The 19,832-nt window shown below is 47.1% G+C and overlaps 1 protein-coding gene across 1 annotated transcript in view; it reads left to right on the top strand.

The window, feature by feature from the left end:
- Positions 1–19,832, top strand: part of LOC119407063 (ATP-binding cassette sub-family C member 3) — a 45,545-nt gene that overhangs the window by 11,530 nt on the left and 14,183 nt on the right. The window contains exons 8-17 of the mRNA XM_037673901.2: positions 369–571; positions 1,480–1,656; positions 3,349–3,516; positions 4,417–4,598; positions 5,074–5,149; positions 6,804–7,014; positions 8,063–8,373; positions 9,562–9,894; positions 18,487–18,588; positions 19,628–19,801. Coding sequence (XP_037529829.2) covers positions 369–571; positions 1,480–1,656; positions 3,349–3,516; positions 4,417–4,598; positions 5,074–5,149; positions 6,804–7,014; positions 8,063–8,373; positions 9,562–9,894; positions 18,487–18,588; positions 19,628–19,801 — 1,937 coding nt within the window. The remainder of the gene's footprint in view (positions 1–368; positions 572–1,479; positions 1,657–3,348; positions 3,517–4,416; positions 4,599–5,073; positions 5,150–6,803; positions 7,015–8,062; positions 8,374–9,561; positions 9,895–18,486; positions 18,589–19,627; positions 19,802–19,832) is intronic.

Genomic DNA, 19,832 nt, shown 5'->3' with positions numbered 1-19,832 from the left:
AGCTATTGTTTATTAGTCAAACACTTATGAAACGTGAGTAGGATGATGAGATAAACCGAGCGGCATAATTTTGTACCATTTTGATCATGTCAGAAAGGCCTATTCGGTGATGATGCCATATAATTGAAGCGTATTCTAGAGAGAGCCGAATCAATGAATCGAAAGCGCGCAGTCTTGTGTCCTTATTAACGAAATACAACCGTTAGACCGGCTGTCACGCGCGTCATCAATCTGTTGCATGCGTATATGTTTACCGGTGTCCCATAGTGTTCATTTCAAGTTAAACATTAGAACCAATGCACCTGAGCTGTAAGAATGCGCCTCGAGATTGTTCTACAACAACTTGCTTGCTATTCGACTTCACGTAGGTTCCGTGACTATTCAGAAATGCTCCTTCTCGTGGGGCAAGCCTGAGGATGATGAAACTGAAGCTCATCTGAGTGACGTCAACCTAAATGTCGAACCCGGATCTCTCATAGGCATCGTTGGTTTTGTCGGCAGCGGCAAGTCATCGCTCTTAGCCGCCATACTGGGGGACATGCACCGCATCAAAGGCAAAGTCACGTGCACGGTAAGTCTGGCATCGTTATACAAGTAGGCACTATTGCTTTCACTGTTTTATTATGTAACGGGAGGTCTGCCTTCGCGAAAATGCGTACAGTCGTCATGAAAACGTTCGCAAAATGTGCCACTCTCGGGAAGAATAACTGTGGGCTGCAAGTAGTGGTACAGTGAATGCAAGTACTGACTGAATGTCACCACTTTGATTACCGGATCCTCCGGTAAAGTCCCTACCTCTACCGGTAGGCTGGCAGTAGGAATCCAAAGCTATTTGAAATACTATCGACACTAGAGCGTTTTAATGCCGGGGACCACAAGCGCTTACGTAAGCACGCTCTTGCGTTCCCTTGTACTGCCATCAGCACCCAAGAAGAATACAAAGCAAAGCAATCGCTTTCGTACGCAAGCCGCTCTGGGATGCCAGCACTAAAGCTTTACTATCAGAAGTGTCGTGAAGAAAAAGCCAAGTACTTTTCGCAGAGACAACCAAACGATCACTACTATAAATCTTGAATTCTTCAGAATCTTTTTTGTTCCTCTAGCGCACAGAAAATAACTCTCCGTAAGATGGTACATATCAGTCTTCAAAAGAATGTTGTTGCTTTGTGCTGCATATAGCACGAAATATAGAAAGAAGTCGACACCCGCCATGGTTATCTAGTGGTTATGGTGCTCAACTGCTGACCCGAAGGTCGCGGGTTCGAATCCCGCCCGCGGCGGCCGCATTTCAATGGAGGCGAAATGCTAGAGGCCCATGTGGTTAGATTTAAGTGCACCTTAAAGAGCCCCACGTGATTGAAGGTTCCGGAGCTCTCCACTACGGCGTGTCTCATATTCCTATCCTGGTTTTGCGACGTAAAATCTCAACAATTATTATTATATTAAAAAGAAGCCGCCATGCCTTTTTTATCATTTCAGGGACGTGTTGCTTTTGCGCCGCAGTTGCCAAACGTGCACAACATGACAATTAGAGACAATATTCTCTACGGAAAGCCTTTGGATCCCGGTTTCTACGAGCAAGTGGTCAGGAGCTGTCAATTACTGAATGACTTCAACAAGCTTCAAGCCGGTGACATGACCGAGGTCGGCGAGAAGGTAGGACTGACTTATGGTTTGCTAAAGAAAACCGGCACGTTAAACATTAGGAAACATTGTGGGCGTGCCTTGCACAATTCACCTTATTGCATTGTTGAGTGTGCGGGTAGAGAAGAAAAACAACGTGGAGGACGGTTGAGCTTCGTATTCAATAGTAGAACGCGATAGCGTAATCGGGCCCCGTGCGCATCGCCTTCTCAACTGCTAGCCTCGCTTCGGTTCTCGGTGCATGCCTCAACCGAGCCGTAAGAAAACGAACAACTGTGCGCGTAACATTGGTCATTTCAAACTTTCCTAGAATGCCTACGGCAAGTACAGTTGTAGAGTAGAGTAGATCCTAGAAACTCTGACACGCAACCACGCTGGGTGATTGGCGCCCACTACGCCATAATTCTTCCTTTTGCGTATCAGCGAAGGGCCCACTACGCATCTGTAAGGCAACACTCGAACCTACGCAGCTGCTCACATTGTTAATGCCTTTCCTGATGAGAATGATTAAATATGGATGAACGCTTTCTAATGGGTGGACCTTTAAAACACCCACTCGTTGCGTAATTCACATGTTTTGACGCCTGGTGCGATTCTAGGCTTTTGCCACGCATTATTACACGCGTTAGAGACTCCTTCCACTACGTGACATTCATACAGTGTTTTTTTTTTTTTGTGAAGCAGTCTCAAGCAATAGCTGGGCTCTGTAGTGGAACACGTACTTGCTACGCAGACGGCCTGGGTTTGATTCTCACTCGAACCTAAGATTTTTATTATTTGTTTTATTGACATCTTTCTCAATTTTTCGGTAATGGACAAGATGATAATTTTTCGCTCACAACCAACGACGCCCAGGCCGGAATTTCTGCGAAACTAGCTCTTTAACGCCATCGCGTCAGAAACGCTACGTTAGTGTTATACAAACAAACTTTCTAATGAATCGGTGAGTGCATCCACCAATTTGCAGTACTTAATTTTGCATTTGCGCGAAACGTGCATGCCCACAACCATGCTCTATAAACAATGGCAGGACAGGTCCCAGTGTGAGGGAAGGTATGAGGCGGACTTGTCGCCCTCCTTTGATGATTAGGCGGGGAAGGGTGGTCGCCCACTTGCCTCCCACCTGTGCACACGCCTGTGGCTGTAGCCACACACCGAATGCATCCGCACAATCATTTTGACTGCAGCGCTGTCACATGTAACGCTTCGGTAAAGTTATCTCCTTGCGAATGTCCTCTTCGTCCGTGCGTGCGTGCGTCCGTGCGCGTCCGTGCGTGCGTCCGTGCGCGTCCGTGCGTGCGTCCGTGCGTGTCCGTGCGGGCGTGCGTGCGCGTCCGTGTGTGTGCGCGTGTGCGTGCGTGCGTGCGTGCGTGTGTGTGCGCGTGTGCGTGCGTGCGTGCGTGCGTGCGTGCGTGCGTGCGTGCGTGTGTGTGTGTGTGTGTGTGTGTGTGTGTGTGTGTGTGTGTGTGTGTGTGTGTGTGTGTGTGTGTGTGTGTGTGTGTGTGTTTGAATTAATAGATGTTTGGTTTCTGCCGGTGGTGGGGGATCCTCACACAACTATTACTACGGCCGAAAATATGCTCGAAAACTGTGCGCTGAATTACATTCTAGCAGACAACACTACGTAATGAACCGGCATTAAAAGAATGTTCGTACACGCTTACGCTAGCGCTAATCCTATCGTGGCTCTGATTATCTTCGCAGGGAACGAACCTGAGTGGCGGACAGAAGCAGCGCATTTCTTTGGCCCGCGCTGTTTACAGCCAGAGTGACATCTACCTGCTGGACGACCCTCTCAGCGCCCTGGATCCCGTTGTCGGCAGCCGAGTGTTCAGGGATGTCATCGGAAATCGTGGCATGCTCAGCAACAAGGTGCCTATTGTATTCTCAGTGACGTCACTTTGCCCAGTACGGAGTACCTGAGCGTGCATTTAGCAGCGTTGCTTTTACAAAACATTGCAACGTGAAGTATTGCGTGAACTGGTTTTGAGTTGCGCTTGCTTAAGAAAGGCCCACAGAAAAACACAGACGGGGGCGCTGTGCCATTACCACGATGTTGAACGCTACGTGGGAATAGCCGGGTGGCGCGGAGTCTCCCTTGCGTCTTCTCTGGACCAAAATAAAGTTTACTCAACATCATCCATTATCCACAGTCTTACTTATTCTTCCCGTAAAAATATTAGTGAGTTTTAGTTTGTCCACAAACTTCTTAGCGTTAGCATTTTACGTGATTACTGCAGCAACAAACATGAGTGTCCAGAATACGTGGTTTCATCTGGCGGTAAGAGCGACGAGGCAAGCACTTAAACAAGTGCATTCTGCTTCATTGCTACAGTAAATTTTCAACAGCAGCGTAACTCCGAATGCGTTGGCCTTGAAATTTTTAAACGTGAAAGGCATTCGGCGAAACGATTATTCCTTGGTCGGATTATTCCTTGGTCGGCGATTATTCCATGGCTATTTTAGTCTACAAAGTCTATATTAACCGCTATCATCACCATCGCGCTTTCGTACGTATTGATCAACTCGCCCAGCTAAACGTTTTTGGGATTGTGGTATGCAGGCACGGAACGGCAATACCATAGACTAAACACTATATACGCTATTACGAGTACTGCTAAAAAAAGCCTAATATCTTGTGCATCTTCACAGGCGCAACAGAACGAACGCAGAAGAAAGACACGTAAACAGGACAGGCGCGTAAACAGGACATGTTCTACACCTGCTAACTAGCCCAAATGCCTGCGTTAAATAGCCTATTATCTTTTGCAGACGCGAATTATGGTTTGCAACCAAGGGCACTACTTGCACAACATGGACAAGCTGGTCTTGGTTGACGGAGGGCGTATCAAGGTATACGACAAACTCGAAGATCTCATCATGGACCCGGACTCGCCGAGAAACTTCCGAGAAGCTCTCGAACGACGTGGATCCCGAGATCAGAGCAAAGCAGGGTGCGAATATAGGTCATAGTTAAATACACCTTGTAAGAGCCCTTCACGTTGGATTCAGTTTGCTTACTATGTGGAATTAAAAGTAGGATTTCGAACAACTCATAAAAAAAGAGGGCGGGGGGGGGGGGGGGTGTTGATTGTCCAGGTGGAATGCTGCTCAGTAGACTTATTGAGATGCGCTGTTTGGGGCTCTGTTGGTTCAGCATACAGGATCAGCGTCATAGAAAACACATCAAAATCCAAACGTGGACGGATAGCATGGAATAGTATTGAGAACGACTAGTAAAATCTGTTTGACTTGCCTACGAGATCAGTCGTCCTTCCGTTACACTGTCTCCATACTCGGTCGAGTGTACTCGGCTGCGATGATCCGTATTTAAATCGAGAAATAAGGAAAAATAAACATACGTTTTTTCCTTATTTTAGCAATCGACATAATCCGCAGAGTTTCAACATCTATTTTCTTATTTTTCAGCACTTCCAACGAGGAAATGGCAGAAAACGACACGGTTGGACGAATCACTCAGGAAGAACTTGGGCGATCCACAAAAGTGAGGATGGACTTCATCTCTTCCTTTGTCGAACAATGTAGACTTATTTCCAGATTAAAAGGGTAGCTAAACCACTCCACGTTTCCAGGCGAGAGACGAGTTTCTTCGCTTCTTTCCCTACGAGTGCTGTCTTCTCTCCCATCATTTATTTGGAAGGCATGTGGACAATTGCTTTAGTGAGAATATCGCCCATCAGTACTTAGCTTTTTTCGGCTCCACGCTGATATCTGCCCTCGCGCGGTACGAAGATAACTGGGCCACGTGAAATCCATTGATTGCGCTGAGCAGCCAATCGAAGGAAGGAAGAAAACAAAAGGCAGTTTCGAACTAGTGGTGGCAAAACTGAACGAAATGCGGAGCAGGGCAGCCGTCTTTGTTTTTTCTCTTCGGTTTTCTCTTTCTCGCCTCCTCTTTCTTTCTTTTCCTCTTTTCCAGTTTTTTTTTTCTGTCTTTTTTTCTGTATTTATTTCTATTTATTTCCATTTTTCTTCCCATTTTCTCCCTCTCGTTCTCTTCTTATTTGTTGCTTGCTTCCTCTTTTCTTTTTTTCTTATACGTGGTTTTGCTTGCGTTACGCCAAGCCACGACAGCTTACCACAGCCCGGTCCTCTAAAGTGCTCCACACTTAAAACAAGGCAGGGAGGTTAACCAGACACATGTCCCGTTGGCTACCCTACGCTGGGTGAATAGGAAAGGGAAGTAGAAAGATGAACGAGATAGGAGGGTAGAAAAGAAGGAAATGGTCAATAAGCGCACTGTCAAGTAATGAAAGGGTTTCCGACTGCCTGGCAAAGCTAAGTAGCAGAAACAATTCAACGCATATTCTTTGTATATGGACTGACTTAAAGCTTGTACTCTGGTGACGTTACGCAAATCGCCCTGTTGATGCGACGAAGCTCGACAAGTGACGCCAGGAGGGAATAATTGTATAGTTTTTTTTTGTGTACGCGGATATTGATTTAAAGCCTTTTAAGTATCTGTCTCCTATACAACTGTAAATTCAGTTTTACTTTCACAATACCCTTGGGGCTCACTTTGAACACTCAGCAAGGGCGGATCATAACACAGTCACACGCCAACCAACAAGCCTTGTCAACGTGTTCAAGTCTTGGTTAATCTCCTCTGCAATACCACGTTAACGCAAACTACAAGATAACGCTGTAAACTGCAGAAATATAGAAACACGGTTTAGTTTATTTTCTGCTATTCTTGAATGTTTTGTGATTTTGACAATATACTACAAACACTAGCCAGGCAGCAATGCTTATCGATTACCTATGAGCAATATCAGTAGGTACTGCATCTGTATCAAAAATTATTCTTTGAAAAGTTCCAGGTTGACAGCTACTTCATGTAAATGAAGATGACTTCGGCAATAGAGTGTACTGCTGCATGTAACTAATACTGATGACATCTTCACTGAAGTATGAAAACCGAGCTAGGGCGCCACACAGAATAGGAGCGGCAAGGCAGGGCGCTGACAATAAAGCGCCCTGTCTTGCCGCTTCTATCCTGTGTTCCGTCCTAGCGCTGTTTTCATATTTCAGAATGTGCCTGCAAGCCCGCATTAGTACATTTTTTCGGCATCTTGACATCTGAGTCATCTTGAGATGCGTTACGCTCAAATGTGCTTAAAGTTACATTTGTACTTCAGACAGGTTGGCAGCTTCTTCGCGACCTCCTGCGCCTGGCTCAGTGGCCCGCGCTCACCGGTCTACTCGTGTTCGTGGCAGCGGCGTGTGCCTTCGCGTTCGAGCAGATCTGGATCAAGGAGTGGACGGACTCGTCCAGCCGCGCAGCCGCGAGCTCGACGGTCGATCAACTGCCATGGGTTCAAGTGCTGGTATCACTGTGCATCATAGATGGTATGCTCTCCCAAGGGCTGCATTCTTACTACATTATTACGTCACTGCTTTGCGGTTCAAAAGAAGAAGCAACTTGCCCTGAAGCCAACGGTACGATCCGTGGCACCCTGGCACGTTTTGTGCTTTGGAGACTCAATTCCAAAGGGACAATGGCCAGCCATCCGAGTGGCACCCAATTATGTAGCTGCCATAACTGAGTACCATAACTTTCGGTAAGCCCATTGTCCTCATAAGGCAAGCATAAAATACCTTTAAAGTTTTATTACAGGCAAGAACCTAGGCGGGCATTAGTTACGGGAAACGAACCAAAGAAGCAGCATTTTTGTTTCTCTGTTTCTCGTCGCATGTGTTCGTGTCGGAACGGCTGCATTTATTTTCGTACGATGAATCGCTACCAACTATCTCAACTCATCTTATTTCAAGTCAGTCATTTGCTCAGGAAACACTGTGCCCCCTTCGGCTATCTCATTTACAAAATTAATTACGCCTATCTTTTTCAATAGGAGCATTTCCAGTTAGGCTAACGAGTCTGATAGCGATCTTAATAGCAGAGATGCAACAAAGACATACCTGACAATTCTCGTTGAATGTACACTAGACACCAAAGATGTCCTTATGGCTTATGTCAGCAAACGTAAAGACTCACGATGTGCTTGTAGGGACATCCTTAAAATGTACTCGGTTACACTGTCCATTGCGCATATCATTATGGGCAGAGCCGAGCAAGCCATGACGACATCGCTCCAATGGCGTAGCCTGGGGGGCCATTTAGGTTCTCCTCCCCTCCCCGATATTTTTATGTTTGGCATGTGCTTACACACAGACATTATATATATATATATATATATATATATATATATATATATATATATATATATATATATATATATATATATATATATATATATATATATATATATATATATATATGCACGCGCGCACACACATGCGAACACACCTAAAGGGGGGGGGAGGTGGACATACTCCACATTCTCCTCCTAACAAACCGTTTGGCTATGCCCTTGATCGCTACCTTCTGTTGTCGCAGTTGCCCTCCGCATCGTGGGGAGCGTTCTGCTGAGCCTTTCGGCAAAACGACTGTCCAGCTCCATACACAACGAAATGCTGGAACACGTGCTGCGAAGTCCGGTGTCCTTCTTCGACGCTTCTCCACGCGGGAGGATATTGAACCGCTTCTCGGCCGACATGGATTTTGTGGACTCGCGATCTTTCCTAAGCGCCAAGCAAGCTGTTCAGAACACGCTCATCACACTCGCCAAGGTAGCGGTCATCGGAACCCAGTCGCCCGTGGTTTTGGGCGTCACAGCCGTCGTCATCGTGTTGGCTGGATTCGGAATGGTCAGTCTGCCACATTCCTCATACTTTGGTTCTAGTAAAGCAGGCGTCTCAAACACGCAACCCGCGGACCTTTCGCCCGCTGGCCCCTCACATGACTGTATTCGTCCGATATATATATATATATATATATATATATATATATATATATATATATATATATATAACAGACGAATTACAGGTCATGATTACTGAATTGGATACGGAAAGTAGAAGAGTAGGTCTGAAAATTAATATGCATAAAACTAAAGTAATGTGGAACAATCTTGGCAGAGAACAGCGCTTTGCGATAGTTGGCGAGACACTGGAAGTTGTAAAGGAGTACGTCTACTTAGGACAGGTAGTAACCGCGCAGCCGAACCATGAGAGTGAAATAACTAGAAGAATAAGGATGGGATGGGGCTCATTCGGCAAGCATTATCAAATCGTGAATGGTAATCTACCACTATCTCTCAAGAGGAAGGTATATAACAGCTGCATCTTACCGGTACTTACCTACGGAGCAGAAACCTGGAGACTTACAAAGAGGGTTCGACTTAAATTGAGGACGACGCAGCGAGCGACGGAAAGGCAAATGATAGGTGTAACCTTAAGAGACAGGAGGAGACCAGAGTGGGTCAGGGAACAAACGAGGGTTAAGGATATCATAGTTGAAATCAAGAAGAAGAAATGGATATGGGCCGGGCACGTAGCACGTCGGCAGGATAACCGGTGGTCATTAAGGGTAACTGACTGGATTCCAAGAGATGGCAAACGCGTGAGGGGGAGACAGAAAATTAGGTGGGTAGATGAGATTAGGAAGTTTGTAGGTATAACGAGGCAGCAGAAAGCACAGGTCCGGGTTGATTGGCGGAATATGGGAGAGCCTTTGCCCTGCAGTGGGCGTAGACAGGCTGATGATGATGATGATGATGATGATGAGGATGATGATGATATATATTTCATGTGACTGGTCTCAAGCATTTTTTTTTCGTTAGACACTCCATGTAATCGCCATGTGTTGAAGCATAACCGTGCACCAAAAACTCTACATTTAATAATCGGCGTCCTGGAGATCAATACTGAAATGTGTCTTGAAACATGCCGTCGAATGCCCTTCAGAAACGCTCCATTTATAGGAGATATGGGGAAGGCCTTCTTTCGAATTGCAGTGTTAGCTGACATTTCCTGAATTTCTAAATCACCTTGCAGAACCTGGCCGTGAAGGCTTCTCACTGTGCCCGTTTCTACGAGAGCGTGGCGACGTCGCGACTGCTGCAACACGTCACCGAGACCGTGGACGCGCTGAGCAGCGTACGAACGTACGGAGTGGCCGATCGGTTCCGGAGTCACTTCTGCCGCCTCACGGACGAGTCGATGCGCGGTTTCTCGGGCTTCGGCGCAGCCTACCGTTTCACGCGCACGGTCACGTCAACGGCGGGTTTCCTGGTCGTCGTGTGCACACTCCTGGCCAACACCGTGTTCACCGGACCCGACGGACCAGACCCCAGCAGCGTCGGCCTGGCGCTCAGCTCTGCTACCTCGGTAGGCAATCATGCTTCATCGTTAGGCTGGCCCTATTGCGGTTCTTCCTCGCTTCGTAGAGAAATACCTCGCATCTCGTGGTCCTGCATAGTTTGAAATTCGCGCGGTCCCTCAAGGACATCTCGAAGGCCAAAGTCACTTTCTTCTTTTATTGCGATAGCAATTATATGGACAGTCTCGGTTGGTTTCTTCTGCCGCCGTCATGCACCGTATATGTATAAGTATGTATATATGTATAAAAGTCCCAAAGAAAAATAATTCAGAAAAATGCTTCCGAAGCGCGGTATCAAACAAGTGACTTCTCGCTCTGCAGCGCGTGGCGCTAACCACTACGCCATAATAAAGCCCCTTGATGTTGGAAAGTAGCGGCGCTCCTTTATCCACACCGCCTCACCCTCACCGGGCCGTCAACCTCCTCTTTCTTCACCCTCTCTTTCGCGGAGCCGGCGTATCCGCAACGCTGAATGGCTGCGACACGCGATACCTCCCAGTCAGGTGACCATGACGTCACGAGAAGCGAGCGCAAGCAAACTTCGCGCGCTTTCAGTTGCTCACGCACGCCATGAGCCCTCCAGGCGTCAACCCTCCAGGCGTGTGTGTACGGGTGTGTGCAGGTGTAGGCGTGCTTGTATGTGTGCATATGTGCGCCTGCGTCTGTATGTGCGTGTGCGCACGTGTTAACGTGTGAGTGCATGTGCGTGCGTTTGTGTAGGTGTCTCCCCGCGTGTTTGTGCGTGTACGCACGTATGTGCGCATGTATGCGCGTGCGCTTGTTTGTGTGTTTTCGCGCGCGTGTATGTGCGTGCGTGCCTGTATCGCGTATGTATGTATGTGTGTGCGCATGTATCGCATGTGCATGCGCGTGTGCATGTATGTGCGTGCGTGTCTGTATCGCTGTGTATGTGCGTGTGTGTGTCTGTATCGCGTGTGCATGTATGTGCCTGCGTGTCCGTATCGCGTGTTTATTTATGTGCCCGTCTGTATCGCTTCTGTATGCGCGTGTATATGTATGTATGTGCATGCGTGTCTATATCGCGTGTGTATGCGCATGTGTATGTAAGTAAGTGCATGTCTGTTCGCATGTACACGCACGTGTGTCTGTATCACGTGTGTACGCGCGTGTGTATGTATGTGCGTATCTGTATCGCGTGTGTATGTGCGTGCGTATGATTGTATCTATGTGCGTGTGTGTCTGTATCGCGTGTGTAGCTATGTGCGTGTGTGTATGTATGTGTATGTCTTTGTCACGTGTGTATGAGCGTGTGTGTGTGCCTGCGTGCCTGTATCGTGCGCGTGCGTGCGTGTCTCATAGCGGCATTGACACAAAAAGGCTTCGGGCCCACTCATTTGACCCAATTCAATTTAAGTAAACCACCACATTCCTTCTTGGCTGCCTCCTTGGAGGTAATCAAGACCACAATTATGAAAAAAATTTTCGCCTATACTTTATGCTGGTTACATTATATGCGCTTAATACACCTCCGCGTTACGCACAACCGAGGCGGCGACGGAGAAGTAAACCGCTGAGCCGCCAGTTGGTATAGTCATTTTTTTTTTTCGAAGCGCTAACTTGCATTTATCGAAGCGTCTTAAAAAAATATATTTGTCACTAAATTTGTTCCATCGGAAGCGCCCACTTTCATCATGACTATTGCTTAAGAGACAGATTCTTATTTAATGCTTCAAGGGGCCAATTAAACAAGAGCGCGCAGTGATTCTAATGCGGCTGCGGCGAGCCAGTGGAGAGTTCAGCGTGCCGTGCGCAGCGCGCCGGCCAGAGGAGGGGAGAAATCCGAGGAGACTTGAGGAGGAAAACGCGCGCGCGGAGGAGAGTGTCGCTACTTTCTAGATCAAGGGACTTTACGCCACAAAGCGCAGATCCTTCAGGTAGCTAACGGCGAGCGCTATATACACACCCTTTACCGACGGCGGGACTCAGAGACGGCAGTCGCTTATAAGCGTTTCTTTATTACCAGCGAGATCGCGCGAGGAGCGTAACGGGCGCATTTAAAAGTCGTCGGCCAGCTCGCTCGCTTCTTATATTTGCGCAGAGAGAACCTTGCCCTTCCGCTGTCTGCTCGCGCGGTAGTTGCATCCGGGGGGCAGAGTTTTCTGCAGCGTAGCAGCGCGTCCATCACGGACCGCTTTTCTTGCTATCGCATTCATTGCTTCGCCCTTGCGGCGAAGCTGTGACTTTTTTTTTTTCTTTTCAGTTGGTTATACTTGCCTCTTCCCGCCCCCCCCCCGCCCCTCCCTTCTCCCAAAAGCTTTCTGCACGCGACGTACTTTTGCACTGCTGCGGAGATCGGATGCATTTGACGCTTTCAGCACATCGCACGGTTTCGCAGCGCCTTCAGTATCGGTCCACCTTATACCAAGCATGTGAGGACGCCATCATGTGCATGTGATGACGCCATCATCTGACATAAACTTATGTGTCGTCACAGAGGCGCCATGATGACGTCACAAATTTTGGCGACCTGTGACGCTCGTGATGACGTCACACATGACGTTTTTGCATCACTTGCGTTGACGCTGATGGTCACTTTTCGAGTTTGATAAGGCATCTAAGGCTGTCGCCTTAAAACTGTGCTGTGGCACCGCACCGACTTTTAAGTTCTATTATATCACTTGTAATGTAACGTTCATGGGGTCTCTTCTGTCACAATATGTATAACTAGAAGAAGCATGCAAGTATTCTGCGCCCATTCTTACCCCACGTCCATCTATAAATCCAGCTCCGCTTCGCGTACACCGACGAAACAGCGAAGGTGGTGGCGTTCCCATCGTCAGGCTAACGCATTTCTATGTTTTGCAAGTCTTCCATGTATATGTTGTATCACTGCTCTTTATTAAACGCTCTCTGTTAAGATTTGACGTTGTAGTATAGCCACCACCTTTTATAACCACAGAGTATCACGTGGCAGTGGTGTGACTGTGGTAACGCGCACGCCGTTTGTTGGTCTAACTGTTGCCTTCTTCCTCTTTAGTGAAAGTTGTGTGTAGCGGGATTTACCCGATTTCTTTGGCACATACGCGCTGATGATGATGATAGCTTTCTGATAGGCCGCACAGATTTCTGTGGCACATACCCATTTGTTCGGCTAACTGTTGCCTTCATTTTTAGTGGTCCAGTGGTGAGTAGTGGGACTTACCCACTGTCTGTGGCGCATACCCGTTTGTGGTGCCCACAAGCGTTACCACGTATCCACGTACCAAGAACTGCTTCGCTGTTAAAACACACCACGATAGGCATGTTCAAATTTTTTACGCCACGCTTGAACTCTACTGCGCTTGCTTGGAAGCATGCTTCGTTTTGCGCCATTGATCGTTAATAAATAGCTGGCACTTGGCACCTGCCTTAGTTTTTTCCTGTTCCCCTTCTTCATCGTTTCAAACTTTCCGCCAGGAAGACGTTTAAGTGAGCTGAAACAACAACTAGCCCGAGAGAAATATCTTGTTGAGTAATGTTCCTAATCATATCTCCCGATATACAGTCAATCTGGAATTGTACGGAGCTTCAAATAAGCAGCAGCGACTGAATTTGGGTAATGACACCTGTCGAAAGCTCAGGCTATTCTGCTACACTCTAAGAAAAATATGCACAAGTTTGCTGTGTCACTGTGACTTTGCCCATTTCAGTGTTGCTACGTGATTGGAAGTAATGCATAATTTTGAGCATATACGGTGTTCGTGCGGCTGAATATTATGTGAACTGTAGTGTTGTGTGAATGGAATGTATTTTGTGTTGCTTCTTCTGTAGCTAGGTGAATGTACACTGTCAATTTTTATGAAAGGGAACACGCGAGCTCGTGGCCTGCGCGCTCCGGCGGCTGCTTGCAGCACCTTCAAGCGGGAGCGAGAGCAACAACAGCCTCTTTTCGCGTCATCTATTGGCAAGCAAAACAACCAGTCATGTGTGATATGCAACCGGCTGCAAGATTGCAAGCACCTCCCCTTTCAATGTGATTAAGCAAGAGACCGGGCCAGCGGCGCGTCGTCTGCTGCTTGCAAATTGTGCTTGGCACGCGAGCGCACTCGCAACGGGGAAGCTCGGCTGCTTGGCTTATACGCGTCACCGCTTCGGCTGATTTAGAACGCTTTAAGCGACGGGTAGTTTCCCGTTTTGAAATCTCTCATGGAATGCTGTTGAAAACATTCTTCTGGGTGGAAGCCCACTTAGCCGAGAAAATGCAAGCGCCTGCCAATAGAAAAAGCACTTGTATGACCGCGCTGGATGCTTTAAAGTCATGCACAGCGACTGCCGCTGGGGTCGTGATGATAGCGCGAGATGGTGCTGCGTAGCAAACAGAAAGAGAAACAGTCTCTTGGTGGTTGTGAGGATTTTCATCGATATTTATTAGTAACATCAACGACATGAGTATGAAACGTGAAAAGAAATATTTTAAATGTGTTTATTGAAACTGAAAAAAAAAACGTCAATTGTCGCTTTCGTTTAGCTTCAACAGAAAAAAAGGTACTACATTGCGACATTTCTCAATACCTAGTGGCTGCACCATTTGCAGCCATGACAACTGCCACTCTAGTTGGTAGGGATTCATATAGAGCAGCCGTTAGGGACGTCTCCCGTCTTAACTTCTCCCACTCCTCCTTGATGACAGCCCAAGGGTTGTCCGCCGAGAGTCCGTGTAAAGGCCGGCCCGCCAGCGCGCTTTCCAAAAGTCACCGGGAAACCACCAACATAACGGCAAACTACCTACGAAAGTTGAGCTCACTGCGCCGCTGTCGCTTAAAGCGCTTTAAATCAGCCGAAGCGGTAACGCGTGAAAGCCAGAAAGCAGAGCTTCCCCGTTTCGACCGCGCTCGCGTGCCAAGCACAATTCGCAAGCAGCAGACGACACGCCGCCGGCCCGGCCTCTTGCTTAATCGTCTTGAAGGGGGAGAGGGTTGAAATCTTGCAGCCGGTTCCTTATTACACATGACTGGTTGTTTTGCTCGCCAATAGATGACGCGAAAAGAGGCTGTGGTTGCTCTCGCTCCCGCTTGAAGGCGCTGCAAGCAGCCGCCGGAGTTATATAGTTTATTGTTTTTTGGTATAATAACATAGATTTAATCAATGTAAATAAGGTATTAGGCCAGCATAAAACAACGAAGCTTTTTTTTTTTTCCTTCGAGCCTGGTGGCAGACATGTCACCGCCCCGTTACAAAGGGGACGCTCATAGCATCCATCCATCCATCCATCCATCCATCCGGAGCGCGCAGGCCACGAGCTCGCGTGTTCCCTTTCATAAAAACTGACAGTGTACTTACGTGAACTCTCGCTTGGTGCTCCTTCATGAATTCTTTTTCGTTGCTACGATTTTTCACGTATCCTATTATCTGTGAAAAGGAGTAACCGTCGTATATACAAGCGCCAACATCTCCTAAACAAGATATAATTTAAAAAAAGACATGAGTTACTCATTTCGATTCCTCTTGACTTGCCATGTATATGAATATTTTATTGCGATAGAAATTATATGGACAGTCTCGGCTAGATTTTGCCGTCGCCACCGTCATGCGCCGTATATGTATAAATATATATATATATATATATATATATATATATATATATATATATATATATATATATATATATATATATATATATATATATATATATATATATCAAAGCCCCAAAGAAAAAAATTACAGCATATCCACGGGTGAATGATGAAGAGCTTGGGCGAAGCTCCTGAAGCAGTCATGGTCTCGGGATCGGCTTCTCGTTGAGCCCGTTTCGCAGCGGCGTCCTTGGCGCGCACCGTCGCGGGAACCGCCTGGCTGCCGCCAAGCGAGCGCCTGCCGCTGCGCATCGTTCATGTTCCACCAACGATCCGACACGTACGGCGACGATCCAGGAGAATGAGAGAGGCGCTCGCTCCCCGCGCAGCCCGCGCAGCAGCCAATCGGAGAGCAGCGGCCCTTCTGGCGACATCTAATACTTGGCAGAAGTGTCTCGCAGTCTTTCTGCAAGAGAAGCTTAAGCTGCTTGCGGTGGAAGACCCTTACTTGGTTCACGATTCCACCGAAGTCGTTAACTTCCTTTCAGGCCGGACGGGGTCCACTTTTGAGGCATTTTCTTTAGATTTAAAGGACCTGTACTATTCAATACCCAAAGATAAGTTACTTCAGTGCATCCAAGAATGCATAGACAGGTATGGTGCCGTGTCTTTTCAGAACGAGGTAGGAATACCGGAGGTCAAGTTCATGGCACTCTTAGAACTGTACCTCAGGTCCACTTATGTTGAATGGGATAGCCGTCTCTATATTCAGAAGAGCGGCGTTTGCATAGGGTCTTGTTTAGCTCCGATTTTAAGTGATTTATTTTTAGCTCAGGCAGACAGATCTATCGCCAGTCTTATTGAGGGTAGTGGCGTTACCAAAGTTTTAGGTTCGTTGATGACTTCTTAGTTTTTATTGACAAGACCTCCATTGATGCCGACCTAGTCGTTAGCGAGACTTTGACAATTTTAGGCACATTTTATCTCCAATTGAAGTGACTCACGAACTTTCGGTTGATTCATTCATAAGGTTTTTAGATATGCGATTATTTTTCGAGAATAACCATGTCTGCTGGCAGTACGAGCCTCGGGCGAATAAACCACTGCTACCCTTTAGCTCCTGTCATTCTAAGCTTGTTAAGCGTAGTATCGCCAACCTCTGCTTGCTAAACGTTTTCAAGAAATCCTGTCCCCATCGTGTAGCGGAGAGTTTCGGCAAGCAGGTAAAGCGCCTGGAAGAGGCAGGCTTTCCGCAAGTTGTACTGGTTTCGGTAGCTGAAACAATTTTGAAGAAATCGCGAACCCGTCAAGTGACCCAAGAGCCATCTCGTGAGAAAGAAAAAGTGGCTGTGATACCATATCTTCATCGCGTGTCCCACAACTTAAAGAAGATTGCTGAGCGAGCAGATGTAAAGGTGACCTTCTCTGCACCTTTGAAAATGTCTAAACTTTGCAAAATGACGAATCCTTGCCTCCGAAAAGCACCAGCCTGTACCATAAACCATGAAACTAAATATGTCGAATGCCAGGTTGGCGTGGTCTACGATATTCTTCTGTCTTGTGGCAAAAAGTACGTAGGCCAAACTGAGCAGTGTTTAAATGACAGGCTCAGGCAGCATTGCAACAATGTTAGGAATGGCAGAGAGGGTCACCTGGCTATACATTGCAGAGATTGCAAGTGTGTACCAGATTTTCGCGCATGTTCCGTGATTGCCAAAAGTCGAGACAAGTGGAATAGATTGATAATTGAGGCACAGAAGATTATTGAAGCCGGTGATCGTTGCGTGAGTGTGGCCTCCGTATCTTTATCGCAGAAAGAGTTGCAATATCTCAATGCGACTGCGCAGCAAAAAACGTGACAACACTGTGTGCATAAATAGCATCTGTTTTTCTTGGAATAAACATTGTTGGCAGTGGCGCCCTGTGTGTGTGTCTCCCTTCTCGTCCGTGTCTTCTTTGCGCCTACAAATTCGAATCATCTAGTGTCGATTCACACAAGCGCCATATTGCACACAATTCTATTGGACCAACGCCATCTAGAAAATGAGACGAGAAATGGTGATGACGGCACAGATTGTGTACAGCGCCATCTAGAATATCGTCCCTGGACTGCAGTTTGTATGTACTTCTATGAGACAGCGCCATCTGCCGTTTACGCCGGACAGAGATGCTGCCATTTACGCCGGACAACGGAGACGTGACAAGGTTAGACTAAGAGGAGCTACGCCCCTAAAAGAATTCAGAAAAATGCTTCCGAAGCGCGGAATCGAACCAGCGACCTATCGTTCCGCAGCGCGAGGCGCTAACCACTACGCCAGAAAGCGCAGATCCTTCAGGCAGCTAACGGCGAGCGTTATATATACACCCTTTACCGATGGCAGGACTCAGATACGGCAGGCGCTTATAAGCGTTTCTTCATTACCAGCGAGATGGCGCGAGGAGCGCGTCGGCGAGCTCGCTCGCTTCTTATATTTGCGCAGGGAGAACCTTGCCCTTCCGCTGTCGGCTCGCGCGGTTTTCTCGTGGTGAGGGGAAGAGGGATGTTTCAAGCTTTCACCGTGATGTCCGCGCTCATGTTACGGAGAGTACGAAAGCCACTCGAGCTAAAGGGACGCTGCTAAACGAACAAACAGAAGATGAGCGCGAACTATCAAGTGTCACAGCTCGACACTTGAAGCACGCTAGTTTCCTTCGCTGCTTCGGCCGCCTTTGCAACAGGAGCGCTGTTCAAACTAAGAGTATCCATTGGCTAGCCTCACTTCGTATAGCATTAGTTTCTTGCTATCGCATTCATTGCTTCGCCCTTGCGGCGAAACTGTGACTTTTTTAAAGAGGTACGTTAACTCTTGTGGGTCCCGCGGCTCTCTGAGGAGGGTATTATGGTCACCAAAGAGAGTTCACGTGTCTCTTTAAAGAGAATCACATCGTAGCAAGTCAGGACTCAGAAAAATGTCAAGGGAATCTTCTTTAATTTTTTTCTTAGAGCTCATCGTAAACTTATACTGGAATTTTCGGCTGATGAAAACATGGAAGCAGTCGAAAGAGATGTTTGCATGACACTTTTGTTGATTTTCTCTTCACTCGCAGGTTCCTCTGGCGCTGATGACACTGTGCGTGATGCTGTTCAACGTGCTGCAGATGATCGTATCTTTCGAACGCTGCGTCGAGTACACCGAGCTTCCACCAGAGGTAACTTGAGTACAGCGTTGGCTGACGATAATGATGATGACGCTGATTATGACGGTTTTCCTACATCGCGTGGCTGGTAGCCACAGTACGGGATAGGCCAAGAACTGGGCAATAGCATAAAAAAAACCGTCATGACAACGTTTGCAACTTAATGGATAAGTTACGTGTTGTGCGATTGGGCTGCCAGACCGGACTGATGAACAAAGTGAATTGCATAATTTGTCACGAAGAGAACTTCTGGCACAAACGTTAAGAATATTAAGAAAAATGTGAAGTCCAATTGTGTACATTCTGTTGTTTTAGTCGGTTAAAAACAAGGAAAAATTACAAGCCCCGCCTCCGGAACTGTGTCACGCCTGCCAGTCTTCTGTGCAAGAGAGTCGCGCTGGGTGACTTCTGTTGTAACCATGAGTACTTTCTCGCTGCTAAGGTGGTTTGCATTGTAACCGTAAGTACTATGCATATTAGTAATTAAAAGTTCGTCGTCCCTATTTAAAATATAGCGTTTACCCTGGCAGTGATCTCGGAATCTTTGGTGAAATTTGCCGGAAGTTAGCACATTTTACTATACCTACGCGAATTTTCTGGGGGTGGGTGAGCGACGGCTGTGGCTGGAGATTCCATTCATTCTGAGGTTGTAGCCGTCTATAGATATCTCCACTAGTGGCGTAGTACTCTTTCTTCAAACATGCGCCATGCAATCAAATGGTTTATTAAAACTCCGGGATGCATAAGATTCCACAAAACACTGCCTTAATACATGTATGTAGAACTCGAGCCTTACAGCGAACATATAACGCACGTATACACATAAAGAATTGTGCATTATGGGCAAGTCCTTATGAAAATAAAAAAAAAGTAGACTATCATAAATTACGGGAAGCTTGTCACGTCAAGCTGTGAGCTTCTCACTTTTAGGCACTTTAGCGACATTTAAGCAGCGTTCTGAGATAATCTCGGGCTTTGTTATCAACGAGTCCGCCTAGGTGTGTTCTTAGTTGCTGTATTCTTCAGAAGCCCTGCTTGGTCCATCGTACAGAATGATCTGCCACCTACGTGGAACGAAGATCAGCGAGCCGCAGTTGACAAGATCCTGTTCAGCTGGCCGAGCGAAGGCAAAGTCGAGTTCCAGGGTTACTCGGCTTCTTACCGGCCTGGCGTCCTGCCGAATGTTCTCACTGGTCTCACGTTCGTTGTGAATCCGAAGGAGAAGGTCAGTGTTATGAACACCATTTGCAAAATAC

The sequence above is a fragment of the Rhipicephalus sanguineus genome, chromosome 10, assembly GCF_013339695.2.
Source record: "Rhipicephalus sanguineus isolate Rsan-2018 chromosome 10, BIME_Rsan_1.4, whole genome shotgun sequence".
Taxonomy (NCBI): domain Eukaryota; kingdom Metazoa; phylum Arthropoda; class Arachnida; order Ixodida; family Ixodidae; genus Rhipicephalus; species Rhipicephalus sanguineus.
Note: the sequence above shows the minus strand (reverse complement) of the source record. Positions and strands in the feature narration are given on the sequence as shown.